At 54.1% G+C, this 19,615-nt stretch overlaps 5 protein-coding genes across 5 annotated transcripts; 3 read left to right on the top strand and 2 right to left on the bottom strand.

Annotated features, from left to right (window-relative positions):
* Window positions 1–1,920: 1,920 nt before the first annotated feature.
* On the top strand, window positions 1,921–4,706 carry PG994_005153 (uncharacterized protein; the record flags this gene model as incomplete). Its single annotated transcript, XM_066856562.1, has 4 exons — window positions 1,921–2,513; window positions 2,558–3,197; window positions 3,283–3,831; window positions 3,942–4,706. 4 exons carry the CDS (start codon window positions 1,921–1,923, stop codon window positions 4,704–4,706), a joined length of 2,547 nt encoding a protein of 848 aa, XP_066718729.1.
* Window positions 4,707–6,960: 2,254 nt separating this feature from the next.
* Window positions 6,961–7,599, top strand: PG994_005152 (uncharacterized protein; the record flags this gene model as incomplete). Its single annotated transcript, XM_066856561.1, has 1 exon — window positions 6,961–7,599. The coding sequence occupies one exon, from the start codon at window positions 6,961–6,963 to the stop codon at window positions 7,597–7,599; it is 639 nt and encodes a 212-aa protein (XP_066718728.1).
* A 382-nt stretch (window positions 7,600–7,981) lies between these two features.
* PG994_005151 (uncharacterized protein) lies at window positions 7,982–8,324 on the bottom strand (the record flags this gene model as incomplete). The annotated part of the gene is made up of 2 exons (XM_066856560.1): window positions 7,982–8,180; window positions 8,257–8,324. The coding sequence occupies 2 exons, from the start codon at window positions 8,322–8,324 to the stop codon at window positions 7,982–7,984; spliced, it is 267 nt and encodes an 88-aa protein (XP_066718727.1).
* A 1,862-nt stretch (window positions 8,325–10,186) lies between these two features.
* PG994_005150 (TRP-like ion channel) lies at window positions 10,187–13,263 on the top strand (the record flags this gene model as incomplete). The annotated part of the gene is made up of 3 exons (XM_066856559.1): window positions 10,187–10,454; window positions 10,518–10,593; window positions 10,662–13,263. 3 exons carry the CDS (start codon window positions 10,187–10,189, stop codon window positions 13,261–13,263), a joined length of 2,946 nt encoding a protein of 981 aa, XP_066718726.1.
* Window positions 13,264–14,622: 1,359 nt separating this feature from the next.
* PG994_005149 (uncharacterized protein) lies at window positions 14,623–19,325 on the bottom strand (the record flags this gene model as incomplete). Its single annotated transcript, XM_066856558.1, has 5 exons — window positions 14,623–15,865; window positions 15,930–15,973; window positions 16,023–18,557; window positions 18,647–18,936; window positions 18,989–19,325. The coding sequence occupies 5 exons, from the start codon at window positions 19,323–19,325 to the stop codon at window positions 14,623–14,625; spliced, it is 4,449 nt and encodes a 1,482-aa protein (XP_066718725.1).
* Between the last annotated feature and the right edge of the window lie 290 nt (window positions 19,326–19,615).

Genomic DNA, 19,615 nt, shown 5'->3' with positions numbered 1-19,615 from the left:
GCATCGAGGCCTTCCGTCTCGTGATTGTTTTCCGGCTTACAATTAGTATGACGTCCGACCCCAACCAACCCAGGAAGCAGAACGATCTTCTGGATTACAGTAATAGTACTCAAGCAAGCCCGGGTCAAGTTAGATACACCGAAATAGCAGGTTAGTACCTACCTGGCTTGCTAGTGGTCATCCATTCCCGTAGACAAACATAACATCCGTATTCGTGATCATCCAATGAATGGTCCGGTCCGACTTCATCACAGAATAACGGTTGGGTTTCCGACTTGTTTTTGGTACAGTAGCATGCTAGCAAGCAAGCGATTCGCTCATGGGCCATGCCGCCGTACAGCCTTGGGAGGGAAGGGGAAGCCGGGCGGGTATGGGTATCGAGGAACTTTGATGCCTGCTGCAATTGCGGTGAGGGGGCGGGTACCCTTTACAAAAAAGGAGAGCGAGACCTTGCTATTCTAGGAAGCTTGGGCGGCCATTTGGTGTGGGCCAGAGAGCCGGTGAGGGAGGGAGTGACATGCGCTTGGGCGCTGAGGCTGGGCAGGCAGATCTAGTGAGGGAACTATAGTATGCAGTCCTGGCACTGTGGATGATTTCATTGATCGATATGGCCAAGTAGCCCCGTACGTGTGTACTTCGAGAAGAGAAGATGGAATATGGAAGAATAGTTGCTGGCGGGGGAGCTGAAAAGATCCCATCAATCAAATATACACACATAAGTACAGGCGAGCGAACATCAGGGCTGCCAGGCTGACGTTGCGCGACAAGTCCTGCTACCCGCTCGTGCTGTGATATGATACATCGAGGACTGAGCCCAGCAAAAGGTGCTGGCGATAGGCGGTCTACGTTTCGATACCTGTACCTAAGGAAAACCTACAGCCCAATCTGGCTGGGATTGGGCATGCTACAAAGTTGAATCGAACCACGAGCTGAAGCCAGACGGAAGTCAATCCTGACCGAAGAGGAATCTCTCTAACCTACCCCAAAGTGCAAGCAACACGGCAGGTGGTGAACCATAGAGGGATAACATATTGAATGACTTAGGAGGACTGTACTGCCACGGCCAACGTCTTCATCCAATAAACGAGGTCGAATCGTACCATGAAACTTTTGCTCTTAACTTGACACGAGGATGCCATGCCCATGGAGGAAAACCCCGCGGGTTTGAAGCCTATGTTTGTAGTCCCAGGTCGTGCTAGCACACAGTGCATCACTTTTTCCAGGTGCCAGGCTTCCCCGTTAACAGAACAGGCCTCAAGCTCTCCCTGCGAAAAGAAGACGGGAGGAAAAAAAAGGCTTGAAGGCTACGGTCCGCGGTAGCATGGCCCCCCCTTCTTCTACCAGGTTAGGCCCCGTAAAACAGCCCGACCCTTGTTTCCTTCGCTGGGTTTCTGTGATGCCCGCCAGGATCCATCGAATCATATTCAATTGTGTTGGCCGTCAACTCGCTTGCAGCCGCGGAACAGCTCACACACACTCAATCACTTATCGGGTTGGCGACAGACCGTGACTCCTCGTCTCTTTTTGGTTGGCGGTGCATGCTATTGTCTCCTCATTCTCCTTTTCCAACTCTACATACCACCAAAGCAGCAAATCCATATTCCTCCCCCCGAGATACCAATCCCCAACGTACATACGGCAGAGAGAGAAGAGCGAAACAATCGAGTCACCACTTCACAAGCGGCACAATCGACGTAATTTATCCACATTCTTCCTCAACGGGCGGGCACCGAATCGCACACACCTACAAACCAACCCCAACTTTTTCCTTACCGCAAGAAACCAACTCTACATAGCAGCAAAAACCTCCTGTCCCATCGGGCCCAGCCGGGGCTCTCATGGTTTCACTGCCTACACCTGCTCGCCTGCTCAGCTCGCGATTATAGAACAACAAAACTACCCGATTTTAAACCAACCATCATGGGCGCCACTTCCGGAGACGACCTGGTGTCGGGCAGCTCCATGACCGCCAGCGCACTAACGGCCAGCGACGAAAAGTCCCGATCCGAACACCGCCGCTCGCGCAGCAAGATGGAGCGGCCCAAGGGCGAGAAGGGCGAGAGGGAACGAGACCGCGATAAGGACGGCCACCGCTCGTCGCTGCACAAGTCCAAGTCCTCGCGCAGCTCCAAGCTCATGGACGGCGAGTCGTCGCTCACCTCGACATCCCACCGCCGCCACCGCAGCTCGCGAGAGAAGGAGGGCCGAGACCGGGACGAGAAGGATCGTGATCGCGAAAAGACTAAGGACAGAGATCGAGATCGAGACCGAGACCGGGAACGGGTAGACCGGGAACGGATGGAACGAGCAAAGAAGAATGCATCCATGAGCGATCTGGTCCCGGAGTTCAGGACTGGAAGCAGAGTCTCCGTGCCCTACCCGACCTTCAGCAAAGTACATAGCAGGGAGTGTGTCAATAGCCGTGAAGACTTGTCCACGTCGGCCAAGAGAACCGACCCTTATACACCTAAGCCGACAGATCTGGGATCTGGTGAAGACAGAGATCCAAGTCGGTAGAAAATCTGCATCGAAGGACGAGCACTAGGAAAGATGGCAGGCCGCCTAGCCCGCCCGAGACAGACATGTCGGAGGAAAAGAGAAGAAGCCAGACCTCCACACCTCGATCCAGCGACACGCCAGACAGGCCGAAATCAAGGACCTCTGGCGGCCCGTCGCGGTCAGGCTCCAGAAGAGATGACAAGTCGAAGCTGTCCAGGACGTCTAGCCAGGCTACTTACAAGAAGTCACCAACCTCCAGGTTACCCCCCGGTTTCGAAGCCGATGACGAGTACTCGGTCTTGAGCGACGACAAGACCGCGGGGGCCAGGTCTTCCGCTACCTCCGTACCTCCAAAGCGGTCTGCCTCGAGGCGTGATAGGAAACTCGAGGCCCTCGATGCGGAAGATTCGCCCGCATCCGTGCAAGACTCTTCGCCAAGAACACCAACAGCCACACCACAATTCCCTCCTGCCAATTACCTACCAGGCGAGAAACGTTCGTATACCCCAAGATATCCCGATGAGGAACGCCCGACACCGTCAGCTACACCAATGTCAGACTTTGGGGCACCGCCACCTCCACCTCCTCCACCGCCGCCCCCTGGACATCCAAGAGGTGCCCAGGATAGACTATCTGCTCCAGAATGGTGGCCTTCAGCAACCCATATCGAAGCATTTCCTCTCCGTTCTACCTCGGCAGTATGGCCAGAGGCAGTCGAACCCCCCTTTGGTTGGGCCTGATGTGCTATTCACCCCTTTCTTCAATCTCCTTGACCAGTACCAGAACGTTATTCACAAGCAGGGCTCAGTGGCAGTGGCCACGGGCCACAAGTCTGTGGCGAGGCGTCTACTTGACCGCCTGGAGGATGTGTTCTCACGGGATTTGCCCGAAGAAGGATGCAACTGCATCATGTGCGAAAGGACGCCCGAGGAACATCGTGGTTTGGGCTGGGGCGAAGTACTAGAGCGGGTCGGCGGGCGTGTCGAGTTGCCCCAGTGGCCACCCTTCGATTTCGCCAGCTTGGGCGCGAACGCGGTAGAGCAACTGGGCCACTTGCCCCCTCGGTCATCATCGCCTGTGCAGCTTGATCCCGACATCGCCGAGGAATTCAGAGAACACTACTTGCGCCAGTCAAAGAAGGTCAGATCAGCAGTGGACAAGTGGATGGACTCGAATGCGGAGGAGCCCGCACCACCGCCTCAGGAAATGGATGACGAAACGCTCGAGTTTGCCATCCTAACGAGCCTCGAGGACGAAGAGCGACCATATTTCAATGCTTTGCTGCTCGGGGCGGAAAAGTTGGCGCCGACAGTCCGGGCGCCCACCCCCAATGTGCGCAAACCCCGTGTGGACTTCATTGTGAAATGCGGCCTGTCCCTGCAGCGTTTGTATCGCCTGCCGCAGGTCCCTCGCGATGCTGAGACTGCCATGTACCTGGTCAGAACCCCTTCCATCACGATCTTCTTGTTACTATTGTCGACATTAACCCTCAAGAATGGGAAATCCTGACATCCGGGCGCTTCGATGGATTCCTCTGGTCTGGTGCGGATGATGACGGCGTTACGCCCACAGCAGATAACCCAGGTTCCCGGGGCGCAACTCCTGCCAGCGGTCTATTCTCGCCTCCGCCCTCGCGTGACAACATGAGATCCGCCATGGGATACAGACCAAGCTCCGGCATGGGCCAATCACGCAATACAACCCCCTTCTCGGGCGTGTACAGCCGCGGCGCGACGCCTGCTTCCTTTATTTCTCTTTCTTCGTCTACCGCCCCTGGGTACAGCCGACAAGCTGTATCCCACGACGAAGAAGTTGAGATGGCCGTCTTGGCCGAAGTGGAGCGCGAGATCTACCAAGGCATGGAGCAGCTCGAGGACGCCTTCGAGAAGCTCCACCACCGCGCCGAGATGGTGCGCAACGCGCTCCGGCAGCGCAACGCGGGGCTCATGATGAGCATGCAGAGCCGGAAGGGCGCCAACGGGATCGACGTGCTGCCGTGCAGCGGCGACAGCACGCAGGACGGCTACCAGCGGCCCGGCTGGGCGAACGGGGACGAGGAGTCGGAGAGCGAATGGGACCACGATTCGGAGAGCTTGGCGCCGGATGATAGTGCCTCGAATATAAGCAGTTCGCGGCACCGCAGGCCCAAGCGGAGGACGGAGCGCCGGACGCCGGCGCCTATTGAGGAGGATGATGAGGAGAACTAATTTTCCTCTTGTCGATGGGGAAGGGAGGAGTTTATGTTTCTTCGACATGGGTGAGGAGGAGAGAGGGGCGTGGAAAACCCAAAACAGCGGGCAGTTTGCCTGGACCAACGGAGGAAGGAAATTTGGGACTTATGGTTTGAGGTAGTTGGCACTGGGACAGAGAGAAGTGAAGGGGGAACGGACAGAAATCATGATGGATGGCATTGAGCGCGACTGGTCATGTGAACTGGTTTGGTTGGCTTATACCCTATACCCTGAGTCTGGTCCTGCCTTTGGAGATGCATTTGCATAGTCATGGAGTTGTCATTCCATATCGAATACTGCTTTTGGTGTTTTTGTTCTTCTTGTCTATTCTGGTTATGTTTTCATGCGTCGTGGGCGGTAGGCAGCTGATGACGATGAATGAGTCCAAGAAGAGCGGGCGAGCTTGAGTGGTTTTTGGTTGATGGATGGTTGATGGGGGGTTTCTTGGATAGCTGACGGTAGTGCTATGATGGTATGATGAATGAATGACTTCAAAAATGCATGAGCAAATACCCACCACCACCACCAGCGCCCATCTGGGATATAATACAATTCAACATCTTCTCTCATAATGTGATAATTTCTATATACGGTGCCTTGTAGAGAGCATGGGTTGGCTATTTCTGGGTGATGAGTGTAATGTATATACTGTTCGTAAAGGGCGAGACAATTCTGCCGCTTTTCAAACCGTGATGCGTGCGTATGGCAGATATGCTCTGACTTGACAAATCACTTACTTCTGGTATCTTATCAAGCACCTCTTTTACTCAAACCATCAATGACAAATCATTCACTGTATTGATTCATTGCTCAAGCAGCCTGCTGCTGCCCCTCACGGATATCACCAACAAAGCTTACCCGGGTTGCCAACCGCCCCTTAACCCACTCATATTCACCACGATGGGACCTGGGCTTCCATCGACGCAGGGCCATCCCGGGTCCCACGCTGTTCAAAAAATGGTATGAACCGCCATCTTTCTACTTGAGGCACATCAGTTTGATTGTTTCCAGAAACTCAAGCTCTTGAGAGACTACTTGCAGCTTGGTGAGAGAGGTCCAGTTCAGCGTCACGTTGGGATCTTCTCGACATTAGTGTTGTAACCATACACCTCTTCACCCACAGTGGTGGTGCGAATATGTCCTGCTAGTAAGTGGGAAGAGGACTTACTCTGTGAGTGAGTATGTGTGTGTGGTGTGATGTGGTTCACGTTAGATGAATAAAGTACGTTATAAGAGAGAGGGGGGGGTAGGTGGGAATACTAGTAAGACATCCATATAGGAAGACAGAGCTGTGAAGAACGATGAAGAGAAAGTCAAAAGACCCAAGAAAAGAGAAAGAAAGAAAGAAAAAAGAGAGAATTAAAATCCTGGTGATGGTGTGTTAGTATTTATTGTATGAAGTTTATTGTGCTTTTTCTGGGGGAAAGGGAGTTCCATCAGATTCATGAACAAGTTTTGTTTATCAGCTCATGTGTGAAATTCCATGTGCGCTTTGTTTCTAATCATTTGGAAATGGCCAGTGTTTAGGACATGGGGAAGGAGAAGGGTAGCGTACTTGTCAGCAACCGTTCTGCTCGTTTGTGCCGTTTTGGCTCGGCCGTCGCCCCTGCGATCGTCCACTAGGACACTTGGGCCAGGTGTCTCTCTGCTTGTTCAGGGGTACAGAGGAACAGGGGCTTCAGCACACTGGCCGGTATCCATCTATCGGCCGGGCCGTCAATAACGCAACGTGTATTTCATCTGGGTACCTAGTTGATAATTCATGAGAGTATCTCCCGCCAGACCTACTACCCCTTCAACCACGACCTCCTTACCCAGTACGGCCTGACGGCCAGCTACGACTCCGATCACGAGGGACTGGATGAGAGCGACGAGGAGTCCTGTGATAAAGAGTACCTCGAGGACGCTGATGCCACCAAGTGTATAGTGTATGCGCTCAAGGGAATTCATTTAGGTCCATCGAAGTGTGTTCACATCCATATTCAAACTGTTTCTTCCGGCACCCAGGAGAACGACCGCACGCGCTCTAGCCGAATTCCAGAGACACCTGGCACACAACAGAATCAAAAGACTCCATGTTTAGAGAACTTTCCATTGCAGTCGGTCTATGCAGAACTCCTCGATATAAAGGCGCGGCGTACTGCAGTCATGATTACTTTCCCTGAGGCACCTGACACGCACAAACAATACAAAGCCACACCTGCATAACAAAGCGAGCGATATGAACAACATGAACCTGACCTACGGGTCTGAAACACCAGGCACTCCAGCAGTGCCAGTTTACCAACTGCAATCACATAACGTGAAAGAGCTTCTTGACAATGCTCTCAGGGTACTGCCACTGTCTCATCCTTACTACAATACCCAGCAACAGGCAAAAGCTGAAATTAATGCTCTATGGGAATTACGGAAACGCATGCCTGTGGATCTACTCATAAGCGAGTCTTTCCGGCTGATCGACAAGTACTTCTTCTTCAGCAACATTGGACCGCATATTCAGCTGGTCATCCACCACGGGAGTTTTCCGTGGGACTTCTATCGCCATTCGGAACGAAAAATCTTTATCTGCACGCGAGAAGAGCCCAACCTGCCCCGTGGGCCGGAGGATATGGTGGCTTCCGTCGTCCACGAAGCAGTACATGCTTACCTCATACTTTTCGCTACACCCGCGTCGTTGAAGGCAGAAGACCTTGGTCAAAACCCTCACGCACTGCCCTTTCGTGTGCTCTACCAGACTCTGACCAACATGATCTGCCGATGGGTGCCCGATCCCACGGGATTCACAGTTATCTGTGACTTGGATGGCGACGAGATAGAAGCTGAATCGCATCATCTTTCGAGTTACCCCGGAACCGACATCGCAGGATGAGATGTGTGTGTACGTATGTATGAATCAATGTTGGGGTTGGACGAGTCCTTGCTAGACATAGAGTACCTTCCGGTTCGGTTAGATGTTATTTTGGATTCTGGAATAGGGGGATCTCCTCGATGCTGATGATGGACCGGGGGGTTTCAGGGGGTACCTGGCAGGTTCTTGAAGGGGTTACGAAGATTGGGTAGACTGGAGAATGAGAGTGGACAGAGACATAGGCATATACAGGTAATCAACGCAGCTCTACATACGTGGCTTGAAGACCCCTTGCAGATATGGCAGGTATCAGGAAGGACCCCGTCTGGTGCGCAATGAAGGCATCACTTCTACATTCTGCTCACCCAAAGAAATCAAGTCTAGCTGTGATGCAAAGTGTTGTTTACTCGTGCAAGACCAGCAACACTCCACCTTTTCGCAGCTCCCATGCAACCAGTGATTCAACAGCCCTCGTCGTACTGAAGGCAGGCTCGCCAGACTTGTTGTTCAACACGTTCCATCGTTCGATTCTCTTCTCCTCGCGAGTCTGGGCATCTTTACCACCAGCAATAACCATCTCCACCACGAGAATGGCGCCCGAGCTGTGGACGGAATCTCATGGTTCCTGTAGGGCATCACAAGCGGCGGTCGCGCGCGGAACCCCTTCACGAAAATCACCATTGCGCAGCATCCTTGACCTCCCGATGGCGATGGTAATGGGGCGACGAGGGGCCAGCCCCAAGCATCCCAGCCCCCTGGCGAAGATCAAGCTGTCGCACCGGCCGACCTCTATCGTTGCTTGTCCGCAAAATAAATTCTCGGGCGTAGATAGGCCTCGGCGCTGCAGACCCTGACAGGACCCTTTAAGGAGGGTCGCATACATAAGCGGTCATCTCGTCTATCTAGATCGCATTCCTGCAATGCATCTGTGCCGCATGTCAGATTCCTTTGTTTTGTCTGTCGGCCTCCCGAGGAGCTCCGCCACATCCCATGCCATGCGGTCGCCGTGTCCAGTAGTCTGGGCCAATAATGCCATGCAGTTGCCGTATAGCAAGCCGCCTGGCCAATAGCAGCTCGAAGTGGGCGGCGCACTCATGTTATCAACATCAACGCGATAGAGAAAGCGAATGCCAAGCACAACAGGCACCGGCGACACTCTAAAAAACAGCTCTGTTCAGTGACGAGAGCATCTGAGGATGGCCCGATTGCTGGTGGCAAGTTCAGGATGGAAAATGTTTCGACATGTCTTCCAATGAGGGGCCAGCCAGGGCTTTTGTGATATCGGTGTACAACAAACAGCTGTGGGGAGAGAGGGGCCGAGGGGGTCTGTCTGTCACTCGGCCGGAGCTCAAGCCCGTTGGTTTTGATCCTCCCTCTCCCAACATGAAGCCGGTTTTCTCCCGTCGTCTTCGTTGTTCTAGACCAACCCACTTAAAGCCAGCCTTACGTGCAGAAAGGAAGAAACATATCGTGATTGAGATGCGAATCATACGACATCATATCCACTGTTGGAAGCTTTAGAGTTATCGCGTTGTGGTAGTGTAGGTTGGCGACTCGGACAGTGAGGAGGGCCCGGGATTTTGTAATGGGAATGGCGATAACGATTGATAGTGGATGCAGGGCAGTCCCTACAGGTACAGGGCTCCCTACTGGGTTCCCCATCGACCCATGCTGCCATGAGAGCGCACCATCCGTGCTTACCGCTTCCCATGTCCGTTTGCTCTGCTGTGTTGTTCGTCTCCAATCTGCCAATGCAACCTTCTTGGATTGGACCGACAACGATTCGCGATTCAATGCTATGTCTCACGCCCAACACCCATACCCACCCCGTTGTCCAAGTCCCTCTGGGCACATACATCTGGAATATCCCAAGATGGCCCTCCAGACTTCCTCCTGTTGTTCCTCCAACTTGCATGCCCGTAAGCTTATACCGTCGACCACGATCCTGCGCTTATCACGAGAAATTGACCCTCTTTCGCTTAAGTCGACCGGCACACCATCGTCGTGGTATCGCTGGCCCCATATTAACCCCCGGGAATCCCACCACCAGGCAGCCCATCCAATCGCATTTTCCCGGTCCACTCCATCGCCGCCGGTATAAGCGTGGTGGTAGCCCTGCGTTTTACCTTTATCCATGAGGCATCTCGTCTTTCGCGCGGCCGCTCTCGACGTTGTCCGTCCTTGACGATATCTTCTTTTTCTAGCGCCCGCGACTAGCTAGAGCTACTAGCTGAGAAACCACGCGACCCGATCTTACGACCGGCCCGCCGCGACGGGACTATCCAGAAGTCAGTCCAAGCTCGATCGGCCGCTAGGCCCTACCACGGTGGAGCCGCGATCTGCCCTTAACCCAGCTGGTTGGGAACCTCGAAACAATCGGCGTTGAGCGTGATAGGTGGTAGTACACGGCGCTTCGCGGTGCTGCAGCCTATGCAAGAGGTTGGAATCGTCAATACATCATCACAAGGTGCTAGGCTGGGGAAGAATTCAGCGGCCGTTGGGTACGCTTCGACGTCGGGCCTGTCGTGCGTTTTCGACCCAGCGCTTCAAGAAACTGGGGGGAGAGGACATAGATCGCCACGATGGTAACACTGGACCGAATAAAAGCATGGCTGCCCGTTCTTGGAAGCGCAGTCTTCCTCTCGACATCATGGGCCCGGAAACTGCCTTTATCAATGGCGTCAGTCTCGACGGTATTCGAAGGGAATTGGCCGTGGATAGGACGCCTGCGTTATACTCGGGCGACTTTGGTGACTGCTTGGGTGGGCAGAGTCTGCTGAACGTCACCAAACTCGATGCGGCGTTTTACTTTGACAACTCGACCATCTCGTGGCATTTAAATGGAAACACCAATCTGCAAAGCGAGGAGCTAATGAGTAAGCAGACCGCGAGTATTAGTGTTAGTCGGCCTGGAACCTCGGAACTGACTTGAAACGCAGTGTACATAACGGTGGACGCTTACGGCAAAAACAGATTTAGCATGACAATCGACCCCTGCAAGATAAACATTTACAGGTATGTACGTCCAAAAAAGTAAACATGGCTTCATGGGGAAAGCAGGCCCAGCTAATGTCACGCTACAGCATGTGCCCAATGAACGCCACGGTCCCCATCACCGCTTGGGCCGTGTTCCCGGTCGGACAGCAACAGGTCTCGGGCATCCCGCAGATCGCCTACGAGATGCCCGACTTCGAAGGCTCCGTCCGGGTCCAGCTCTTCGCCAACTCCAGCCAGTTGGAGATCGCCTGCTTCCAGGCCGTCATGCGCAACGGCGCCTCCTTCGCCCAGCCCGCGGCCGTGAGTTCCGTCCTGGGCATCTTCACGGCGGTCGCCATCCTGGCCTCGTTCGCGGCGGCGGCGTATGGCGTCAGCATCCCGCACATGCGGACGCACTACGCGCACTCCTTCTCGGTCCTCATCCTCTTCGAGACGTTCCAGACCGTCTTCTTCTCCGGAGCGCTGTCGCTGCAGTGGCCGAGCGTGCTGCCCGCCTGGTGGAGCAACTTTGCTTGGTCGGCCGGCCTGATCCCGGTCCCGAACATGGTCGATTCCTTCAACAGGTTTGCCGGAATCAGCGGCAATGGCAGCCAGGTCGGTGGTGCTGGCTCTACCATCATCAACAACAACGGTGGTCTGATACAGCAGATATACGGCCGCTCCCTCGAAAGTGCCGCGGGATTGGGCACGGAGCTCGCCCCTTTGCTGAAGCGTCAGCCGTACAACCCCGATGACCCGTACGACTACAACTGGAGCGGAGACCCCGTAACCCCGGGCATGCCGACGCCTGGAGACTGGTCTGGCTTCGGTGGCACCCTGTCCGGGCTCAATATACCTGCGCCCGATGCATTCATGTTGGCTTTCATCTGGCTGATAATCGCTCTCTGTATTGTCACTGGTCTCATTGCCATCTTCAAGTTCTCGCTTGAGGGACTGGCCAAGCTTAAATGGATTCAACACGATCGGCTCGAGTTCTTCCGAAACCACTGGACACGATATCTCCGTGCTGCCCTTTTGCGGACTCTCTCCGTCGCTTTCTTCTCCATGATGGTCCTCTCGCTCTCCCAGTTCAATCTACGGGATCGCGCCGGCCCGCTCGCGATAGCGGCCATCGTATTTCTCTTGTTCCTTATAGGGGTTGGCGGCATCGCCGTGTACGCCCTCCGGTGCCGCCTTCGTTCCGCGACGTTCTCCTCGGACCCTGACCGCATCCTCTTCGTCTCGACCAAGATCCTATGGTGCATTCCCTGGTTCTCGCTCGTCCGGATCAGCCAGTTGCGGGAGAAGGAGTTTAGCCAGAAACCCGCCGGCTCCCTGCCTTTCGTGCATTGGCACTTTGTCCAAAACCATGAGGGCGACTCCTCCTCCCCCTCCTCCCCATTCTCTGCGCCGCGGCCCCCCAAAGTGCACGAAGACGAGACCTACCTCAAGCGGTTCGGCTGGCTCTCCGCCCGCTACCGCGCGTCGCGGTGGTGGTACTTCCTCTTCTGGCTGTCGCACCAGTTCGTCCGCGCCCTCTTCATCGGCGCGGCCGCGTCGAGCCCCCTGGCGCAGGTCTTTGGGCTGTTCGTCGTGGATATATTCGGAATGGTCGTGGTCGCGGCCCTCAACCCCTACGAGGGCCAGCGGAATACGGTCCTGGCTGTGTGGCTGCTCGGCCTCGCCAGGATCGCGACGACGGGCCTCTCGATCGCGTTCTTGCCCGACTTCGCCCTCAACCGCATGGTGGCTGCCGTCATCGGCGTTATTATTATCGTCCTCCAGGCGCTCCTGGTCATCGCCGTCTTGATTCTGGTCGTGCTCGGCGCCATCTCCTCGTGGATGTCCGTCTACCGAAACCGGGAATACTTCCCGTCAGAGCGGCTCCAGGGTACTAGGATCCGGTACTACGAACACATCGCAAGGAAAGCCCTGGACAAGGACGCGCCGCCTGTTGAGGAAAAGAAGAAGCAGAAGAGCAAGAAACAGAAAACCGACTCCAAAAAGAGCCCATCAGAAGCAGAGGATGACCAGGAGAAGGCGACCCCTAATATACCTAAGGCGCCCTCTTTCTCCGTCCGCTCCGTAAGGCGCCTAGCCAAGATCGAAGACGAGGACGAAGACAACATCGCCGAGATGATGGAACCACCCTCTACTTCTTCCACCACTAATGCCAACAATAATATCAGTAATACTGCCACGCCGCGCCCCCCACTGCTCCGCCACGCAAGCCGCACCGGCAGCCTCAGCTCCCGCCACTCGACCAGCAGCCTCCCGCGTGCCGCGCGTGTCCACCGCGCCTCCTGGAGCTCGCGCGACTTCTCGGCCATGCACAACGCCGCCGACCTCGAGCGGCCCGACACGGCGCGGGCCAACCGCCACAGCCGGTCCCTCTCGGCCAGCACCCTCCCCAATACGCTCAACATGAACTCGACGATGGGAGGATCAACGGCAGCGCTGAGGGGGCAGGGCTCCTTGAGCAGTCTCGGGGCCGGAGGTAGCAGTGGTGGCGGCGGCGGCTTCGTTCCGCCCGTAATGCCCGTCAAGGAAGATGCAGGTGAGGATCAGGATGTGCACGTGGGCGGCTATCTGGACGAGCACGTGTTCAGGAAGAATCTAGATAATTGGAACGCTGGCGAAGAGGACCGCGCGTCGCAGAAGACTGAAGAAGAGTCCTTGGATGATAAGATGGAGAAGACAGCCGGCTAAACAGGATGGAGCGGCCTCTCAATGTCAGCTTTGGTACTGACCATGAACTTATGAAGTGACGACATCATCACTATTCACTACCACCATAAGCCATTATTATGTACATATCTATTGCCTCATAAATGTCAGATTGTATTGCATAATCAATAATATCGTAATGGTCAAGAAGATTGCTGGCAATTGTTATTATGTGATACCTGATTCAAGGTCTTCGTATCTATCGGTCGGAGTTTGCATGTGCAAAATAGCAAAAATATAAAGCAATGCATCGAGTTTCCGGTCATAAATCTTCCTGCAGAAATCCATCAAGGAAAAAACGCCATACAATGTGTCCATAACCCTTACTCTGCAATTGGGAAAGTTCTGAGAGTCGTTACGGCGTCCTGCGTTTCCCGACTCAACTCAATCTTGCCCCAGCGTCTATACAATCCGCTGGAGACGCTTCAACCAATGGAATATTAGCCTTTCACTGTTTGGTTGATCATCATCATCTTTGTATGATGGCCGGTCCCGTTGCTTGAGGTTGACAGGACCTGTGGGGTTTGCATTATGTGGATGGGCGCCAGGAAGTTGAGGACGGACGCTCAAACTAGCGGCGATGAACATAGAGGAGCTACCATAGCTAGAGCTTGACTGCTCAGCCGGTGGGGGGATATCAGACGTTGTGACCGAGGTTCGGAAAGTGGTCCAATTGCCTAGCCATCTGGTCAGTTAAGTCTCATCAGCGCTAGGATAACATGAACATACCCCATATAGATTCTGTACATGTTGATGAAAAACTTGTCGGTGCTACAGTTGTCTCATTGCATGAACTCGTCGCATTCCACGGCGCGATAGAAGTGGTCAAAGTGGATGGAGTCGAAACTGAAGGATAACTCCATGACTCTGTGCAAGATGTCTCTCCGGCCCAGGGCGCCGAAGAGTTGGAAATATTCGTTATAGATACAGTCTCGCGTTCCGAACAGGACGTTGAAATCACCTGAGTTGTAGTAGATGGTGCTTCCTCAGAGCAAGTCGTTTCCAAATATGTCGTCGTTGCTGTCGAGACAAGTACTGTAGTTGTTTGTCCGGGCTGAGGACCAACTGTCTGGCCTCCTGGGCCGGTTGGCGCTGCAGGCTGAGTGTTCGTCGTAGGGGAGGGGTTTGAGGTCCCACTTGGGCCTGGAGTCGCTGTAGAATTTGATAGGGGATAAGGGGCTGACACAGATGACCCCAACGAAGGAAGGCCAGTACCACTTAATTCAACTGACGAGGATGACAGCCCTGTGACTTCTGGAATAGTACCAGTTACACCAGTTACACCAGTAGTCGTGACTGTGCCATTACTCTGCGGGTACGGCACAGAGCCTGTGGTACTTTCTAGGTATGAACTGCTGCTTTCCATGGTAATGGTAGATAAAGGTTCTGGACCTGGACTGGATGCTGGGTTCGGTACTGTTCCGGTGGGCGTCGAGGTAATTGTACCATTTGATAGGGGGAAGGAGCAGAAGTGAAGATCGCGCTCCCAGTAGTCTCGGATACTCTAGTGGAGAGAACAGAACTGTTTCCCGAAAGCGTGACAGTGATGTTAGCTGTTGGGAAGGGTGCTTGGCCTGAGCTACCGATTGGGGGTGCAGGTGTCTGTGTTCCTGTGCCAAGACTGGCACTACTTCCAGGTGGAATGCCTTGTCCAGACGGGCCTCCAGGTGAAGCGGTCGGTCCTATACTTCCCGTGGCATTCGAAATTGGGAACGGTGCTGAACTCGGAGGTATGCTTGTCGGACCACCCGTTTCACCATTGCTCCCAGTTGAGGCCACAGTAGATCTTGTTGCAGTCGCAGCAGAACCAGTACCAGCTGGACTAGTCGGGTTTGGCAAACCTGTAGAGTTCGAAAGGGGGAATGGCGCGATTGGCGAACTGCTTTGCAATGGTTGAGTAGGACTAGATACCGTGGTGGAGTTCAATCGGGTGAAAGGGGCCGGCCCAGTCGCAGTCAAACCGCTCGGTGGAACAGAAGAGTATGGACTCGAAGTGAATACAGTGCCAGGTAGCCCACTTGTTGAAGTTGCATATCCCGTGGTTCCCGTTGCATTAGACACAGGATAAGGCGGTGTCGTTGAGAGACCCCCGCTGAAGGAAGGAACGGATTCGTTGCCAGTCACGGTGCTTGAAGACCAGGTTCCAGAAGGAGATACTGTTGGGCTCGCACCACCAGTTGGAGACACGCTTGTTCCAGGCAGACCGGTGGAGTTTGACAATGGGTAAGGCACGCTTGGCCCTGTAGAAGATGCAGGCTGTGTAGGCACCGTACCGAAAGGTGTTCCAGTGGAAGGGTGAGATGATGTAGTGAGATTTGCAATGGAAACACTGTTGCTGGGAGTCTGTCCAGCTGGACCACTTCCTATAGGGGATGCCGAATTAGGCTGAGAACCGGGCACACCGGTACCGGATATTGTGCTAGGCTGTGCGGTGATGCTCCCAGAAGCACCAGAAAGACCGCTTGGAAGTGCTGTAGAGTTCGGAAATGGAAATGGTGCGGTACTTAGTTCCGACGATGATGACGAGGAGCTGTATGACACCCCTGGCCCCGTTGATGTGACACCTGTAGGGCCTGCACTTGGTCTAGGAGTCGGTCCGGTAGAGTTGGACATGGTAAAAGGCGGTACAGCCGTTGAACTGATTGTACCTGGTGTAATGTTCCCTGATCCACTTGAACCCGGGGACGCTGCGCTGGAGTTTGAAATAGGGAATGGTGGCACAGTCTGTCCAGCTGGGTTACTTCCGGGACACTGCTTCCAGATATAAGAGATGTGGTTAGACTTGGAGTTGATGGTGCATTAGGAAGTCCAGAACTGCCGGTAGGGCCTGCATTAGGGGCAGTCGCGTTGGACAGAGGGAATGGTGGCTTCGATTCCGAGGACGTGTTCTCGGGTCCAGGAGGTACCGTGGCTCCAGTGCTAAATGGTGCAGTGGCAGAAATGCCACTCGTTGGAGCAACTGTCTGGCCGCCTGGACCACCTGTAGCATTGGTGAGAGGGAACGGCGCTGTTGAAAATGTATTCACCTCTGATGATGAAGACGTGGTGGTAAGGACACTAGAGTTTGAGGCCAACGTAGATGCGCCGGATTCAGACGGTGTATTAGTGAGTGACTGAGCAGACGGCAACCCCGAGATGGATGCCGGTCCAGTCCCTGTGTGCGATACGAAGGTCCCAGTCGAGAACGCAGATGATGTATTAGTTCCGTTAGTTATAGGGAATGGCGCCAAAGAACTTGACATACTGGGACCTGGAGTACCAGAGCCGACAGGCACAGTTGTCATTGGTGGTCCACCTGGGATACTTGAGACTGGCGTTGTGTAAGTAATATTGTAGCTTGACGCCTGCCCACTGGGGGAACTGATGGCAGTTCCCGCAGAACCACTGAACGTTGTGGTCATGTTACCGGTTGGGTATGGTGGGGTGGTAGATGGCGCCCCTGTCCCTGGAACTGAATAGCTGTAGCCTGAGCTGGGGAAGGTAACGCTGATCGGAGTGGAGGAATTGGAGACACCTGACGTCTCTGTACCAACAGGAGACAATGTAAAGGACCCAGAAGCTACCACAGTCGTCTCACTTGAAGACGGAACAGGCGGCGCCGTTCCAGTAAGTGCCGTTGAAACGGTGGTGTTGGGCAATGGGAACGGCGGGACTACTGTAGAGGTAAGAATCTCACTTCCACTTCCAGTAACGCCAGGTATCCCAGAGGTGGCAGTAGTCTGCGATCCAGTAACGATGTTTGACGGCGAACCTGTTCCGCGCGCACTGCTTGTTGTGATATTACCAAAGGGATACGGTGTAGAACTCGATGATAGCTCCGTAGTATTCAGACTAACAGAGCTGGAAGGCGACCCGTTTGGTGAACTTGCTCCCGGTGTGGTCGGTATACCTTGTCCAGAAGGACCAGGCGGTGGCGCCTCCGAACCGGGATTGGTTGTAGAACTAACCACTCCACTTGTCGACGAGGGAAACGGCACGGGACCGGTTGGGCCCACAGTTACAGTTGTATTAAAGGTTGGGAATGGAGCAGAAGTTAACATAGACTCGCTTGAGCTGAGAGAGGGCGCAGTGCTTGACTCGGTTGTGGACTGTGGAGAGGGAAAGCCAGATCCAGACCCGGCAGAAGGCCCTGTCTGCAACGCATTGTTGGGACTTGTGAATGGAAATGGCGGTGATACCCCGGACCCTGGCTTTGTAGTGGTTATTGGCAGGGGCGAGACTGAGCCTGTGAAAGTGCCTGCAGTTGCGGTAACAGAAAATGTTGAGTAAGTTTGAGACCAAAAATGAGAAGTGGTATTAACTGCAGAGGAAAATGTACTGTTTGGGGATGATGAGATCGACTGAGTGCTGCTGGACACCGTGAGGCTTCCTGTAGCAGGAATGCTTGTTTCGGTGGCATTTGAGGCTGGTGAGTTTGGCAGAACTGTTGAAATAGTTGAAGAATTGCTCATGGAAGGGCTAGGGGTGGTACCACTCCCATATCCTTCAGATGATGAGCCAATTGTGCCAGTCGTCTCAGGGGAACTCATGGTGAAGGAAGTCTGGCCAGTCAGAGATATCGAAGGAACAGAGGTCTGCGTTGGCGAGTATCCATATGTTACTGTAGTGCTCTCCGTTATACTGGCACTCGGTGCTGTGGATGAGTAGCCCTGACCTGACGGACCCGTCCCAACAGAGCTGGACGTCATGTTGCTATCTGGGTAGGGTGCACTGCTGGTCGTCAAAGATGTCAAGCCAGCAGAGTTTGAAGCAGAGCCTTCATTGGACAATGTGCTGAGAGAGTTGGTTGGCGCAGTCTGCCCATAGGTTGTGCTAACTCCAGATGAAAGCGACGAAGGGGCTGCTGAACTCGTCATTGAGTTTGTCCCACTGGATTGCGTCGTAGGTGAGCTCGATGACACATAGCTTCCCGTGGACTTGCTACTTGGGGCCGGCAGTACACTTTCGGTGCCCAATGTCGACAAGCTTGACGGTCCAGCAGAAGATGCAGATGTCATACCTGACTGGCTCCCTGTGACTGGTCCAGAGCTTGGTGTTGTAAGTGCGGTACCATTCGCTGGAATTGTAGAAGCCAGGGACTGCGACGGGGAGGTGAAGACCGTAGTGACATTCTCAGACGCGGCACTTGACGCGCTTAGTGGAGGTGGTGTTCCCGATGTTGGTAGCACAGGAGGTGGGATGGTTTGTCCAAAGGGTCCTCCTCCAGCTGATGGACTAGTTGGCACACTGGTCGTGATAGACTCCGTAGTACTTATAGGAGCGGGCATACCAGAACCCTATTGGAATTAGCCGCTGCTAGATTGAAATACACACATTTTCCCACGCCCTGAAGCGGCACGTATCTACCAACCCCTTGTTGACTTACTGTAATTGATTGGGACGACCCAGATGTGCTGATTGCTGAACCATTTTGGGATGTCGACTGAGAGATGCTAGTGGCAGATCCGCCCGTGGGGGTAGAAGATCCATAACCACTTGTCTCAGAAGCTGGAGACGTTGATGTTCCCGATATCCCAACCGAGGAGGTACTTCCGACTGAAGAAGTCACCGATACAGACCAGGAAGACGATGTCACTGAACCCGACGTGGTGCTCAGGTATGAAGTCGCAGCGCTGGAAGCTGTAGTCTCGCCAGCCGAGCCCGTTACAGATGCACCTAAGAACTGATTAGTCCTATACCCCAGCCATATACTCGGGCACACACATACCTGTGGGAGACATTGAACCGCTGACTGTAGTAGACAAAGCTGTACCAGAGAGTGAAGCAGTGGCCGTCGATGATGAATTTGACAAGGGGCTTCCCGTGGAGCTAGAAGGAGGAGGCCCGTAAGGACCATATGGGCCATAAGGATAGTTGTATCCAGCATTATTCGGGGACGGTCCACCATAGGCACCATAGTCGGGGTTCTCGGCGGCATGATCTGCGTGCAGTTCACGAAGACCGACGACGGGCTTTCCCAAATTAGGCAAGGCTAGGATGTTGGTGAGCCAGCTAAAGAGCAGCACTGCCGACACGATGTCGGCAGCAAGAGCCGGGACTCTCATGCTGGTCAGATGGACAGAACCAACTTTGGCTGAGGCACGTCAAGCAGGCCGCGAGACTGTATCGTCGATCCTGAATGTCAGAAAGAGTGGATGGCGACTTGGGTCGATCAATAAGAATGATATAAGACTACTGAGGGAACGAAAGTATATTTGATCCAGAAGATTGAACGAATGAAGTGAGGGAGGCGATGAGGTGGTGGATGAGTGATGAGGTTGTTTGGTTGAAAACCTGCAACTACCCAAGAACCAAGATCAACCGTGGTCACTGCCTGATTTCAGGGCTTGAGAAG

This window comes from Apiospora phragmitis, assembly GCF_038363925.1.
Source record: "Apiospora phragmitis strain CBS 135458 chromosome Unknown utg000005l:1.0-4161743.0:1.0-4166827.0, whole genome shotgun sequence".
In the NCBI taxonomy this organism is placed as follows: domain Eukaryota; kingdom Fungi; phylum Ascomycota; class Sordariomycetes; order Amphisphaeriales; family Apiosporaceae; genus Apiospora; species Apiospora phragmitis.
This window is presented reverse-complemented; position numbering and strand designations above follow the sequence as displayed.